Here is a 1,902-nt window from a genome sequence, read left to right as displayed (position 1 = left end):
GCTCCTCTCTCCATCCCCGTGCTCCTCTCTCCATCCCCGGGTCCCTTTCTCCATCCCCGGGCTCCTCTCTCCATTCCCGGGCTCCTCTCTCGGTCCCGCACGGCTCCGGCTCCACTTTGAGGTGTCCCTTCGCACGCTGCCGCAGCTCCGGGCCGGCTCCTACCGCAGCAGCAGCTGGAAGCCCTCAGGGCCGGGGGCTGGCCCGGGGACGCGGCTCAGACGGGGCCACCGATGGTCCCCAGGCCGSCCCCGCCCGCCCGCGGCCACCGCGCTACCTTTGCCGATCGCCACCACGAAAGGGGTCTCGTCCTGGAGGTTCCTGATCATCTGCGGGGCACAGGGGAGAACTCGGAGGGGCTGGACCCGGTCCCGCTCCGGCACTGGGGACCCGAGGGTCCGTCCCTCCCCGCCCCGGTGTCCCCGTGTCCTCACCGCATCGCTGACGAGGACGTGGATWCCGGCGGGTCCCTGGCGGGAGAGCCGCACGATCTGCTCCGGGGGCAGCCCCAGCAGCTCCGCCAGCTTCCCCGAGAGCTCGGGCACCGTCAGCTGCTCCAGGTGGAGCTCCTGGTACAGCCCTGGGACGGGACGGGACGGGACCGGGATGGGACGGCACGGGGACAGGGCTGAGTGCCCACCCTCCATCCCTGCGCTGCCCTCACCCGAGCCCCTCCCCGCACCCCCTAGTCCCTTCCCCGCACACCTGAGCCCCTTCCCCGCACATTTGAGCCCTCTTCCCCGCACCCCCTAGCCCCTCCCCGCATACCGAGCCCGTTCCTCACCTGCTCCCGCGTCCTCCGCTCCCTCAGCCCCGCCGGGCTCCCGCGCCACGTACAGGGTCAGCCGGGGCCGCGGGCACCTGAGGGGGCAGAGAGGGGWCTGGAGGGGCGCAGGGTGAAGCCGAACCCCACGGAACCTCCCGGGGGTCCCCAGAAAGAGGCGCCGGGAGCGCGGGAGCCGCACCTCCCCGCCAGGGCGTGGCACAGGCGGATGCCGTCCGGGGCTCCGCAGATCTGGATCAGGTCCCTGCGGGAGAGCTTCAGCAGATCGGCCCCTGCGGACAGCGGGGCTCAGGGGGCGGCAGGAGGGACGGGCGGGATCCGCCCCCGCCCCGGGCCGGGGTCTCACCGGTGAAGTTGGCAAAGACGCGGGCGCAGGCGGAGAAGCGGCGGCGGAGCAGCCACTGCTGAGTCTCCAGCGGGGATGCGCAGGGGCTCAGCGCCTGGGGGGGCTCAGGGGGGCTCAGGGGGGCGAGACCCGAGCGGGCACAGCCCCCGACCCGAGCGGGCACAGCCCCAGCCCCTCCTGGGGGGCTGCGGGGGCTTTGGGGCTGCAGCGGCCGCTCCCTCACCTCACCAGGACTCTCCGCGGGGCCCTCGGCAGCGCAGGCGGGGGACATGCACACCCTGCGGGGGGATCGGGGCTCAGCGGGGCACCCCAGCAATGGGAACGGGGGTTCCGGGGGGTCTCCGCTCACCTCTCGGGGCTCAGCAGCTTGAAGGGGTGAGGGGACGGCAGCCCCGGGGTGCCCGGGGGGCTGTGGGGGGCGCCCAGCGCGTCCGGCCAAGGGGGGCACTGAGGAGGGAGCGGGTGATGGGTGCAGGGTCCCGGGGGTACCCCCAGCCCGGGGGGTGCCGGGGCCGGGCCCCACCTCGGCCAGCACGGTGCTCTCGTAGGCCGGCTGGAACTTCTCCCGCTCCGCCGCCGGCTGCCGCTCCACCTTTTCCCGGTCCGTCTTCTGCTTCCTGTCGGCGCCTTTGGGCTGTGCCGGGGGGTGAGGGGGGGCCCCGGGACCACCGGGACCCCGCGGTGTATGGACCCCATTCCCCGCACCCACCCCACCCCCGGTACTGCCCCACGCTCAGAGCTGGAGCTCCCAATAGCGGGGGGCACTGGTCACAC

General features: G+C 74.2%; 1 protein-coding gene across 1 annotated transcript in view; it reads right to left on the bottom strand.

Annotated features, from left to right (window-relative positions):
• Positions 1-22: 22 nt before the first annotated feature.
• LOC130586474 (transcription factor CP2-like protein 1) overlaps positions 23-1,902 on the bottom strand; it is a 2,704-nt gene continuing 824 nt past the window's right edge. The window contains exons 2-10 of the mRNA XM_057387279.1: positions 1,652-1,762; positions 1,478-1,575; positions 1,352-1,406; positions 1,129-1,222; positions 964-1,054; positions 783-859; positions 433-578; positions 276-327; positions 23-197 (exon numbers count right to left, since the gene is read on the bottom strand). Of these exons, the coding sequence (XP_057243262.1) occupies positions 160-197; positions 276-327; positions 433-578; positions 783-859; positions 964-1,054; positions 1,129-1,222; positions 1,352-1,406; positions 1,478-1,575; positions 1,652-1,762 (762 nt within the window). The 3' untranslated portion in view covers positions 23-159. The remainder of the gene's footprint in view (positions 198-275; positions 328-432; positions 579-782; positions 860-963; positions 1,055-1,128; positions 1,223-1,351; positions 1,407-1,477; positions 1,576-1,651; positions 1,763-1,902) is intronic.

The sequence above is a fragment of the Malurus melanocephalus genome, unplaced genomic scaffold (assembly GCF_030028575.1).
Source record: "Malurus melanocephalus ecotype Western Australia unplaced genomic scaffold, MMel_1.1 scaffold_1166, whole genome shotgun sequence".
Taxonomy (NCBI): Eukaryota; Metazoa; Chordata; class Aves; order Passeriformes; family Maluridae; genus Malurus; species Malurus melanocephalus.
This window is presented reverse-complemented; position numbering and strand designations above follow the sequence as displayed.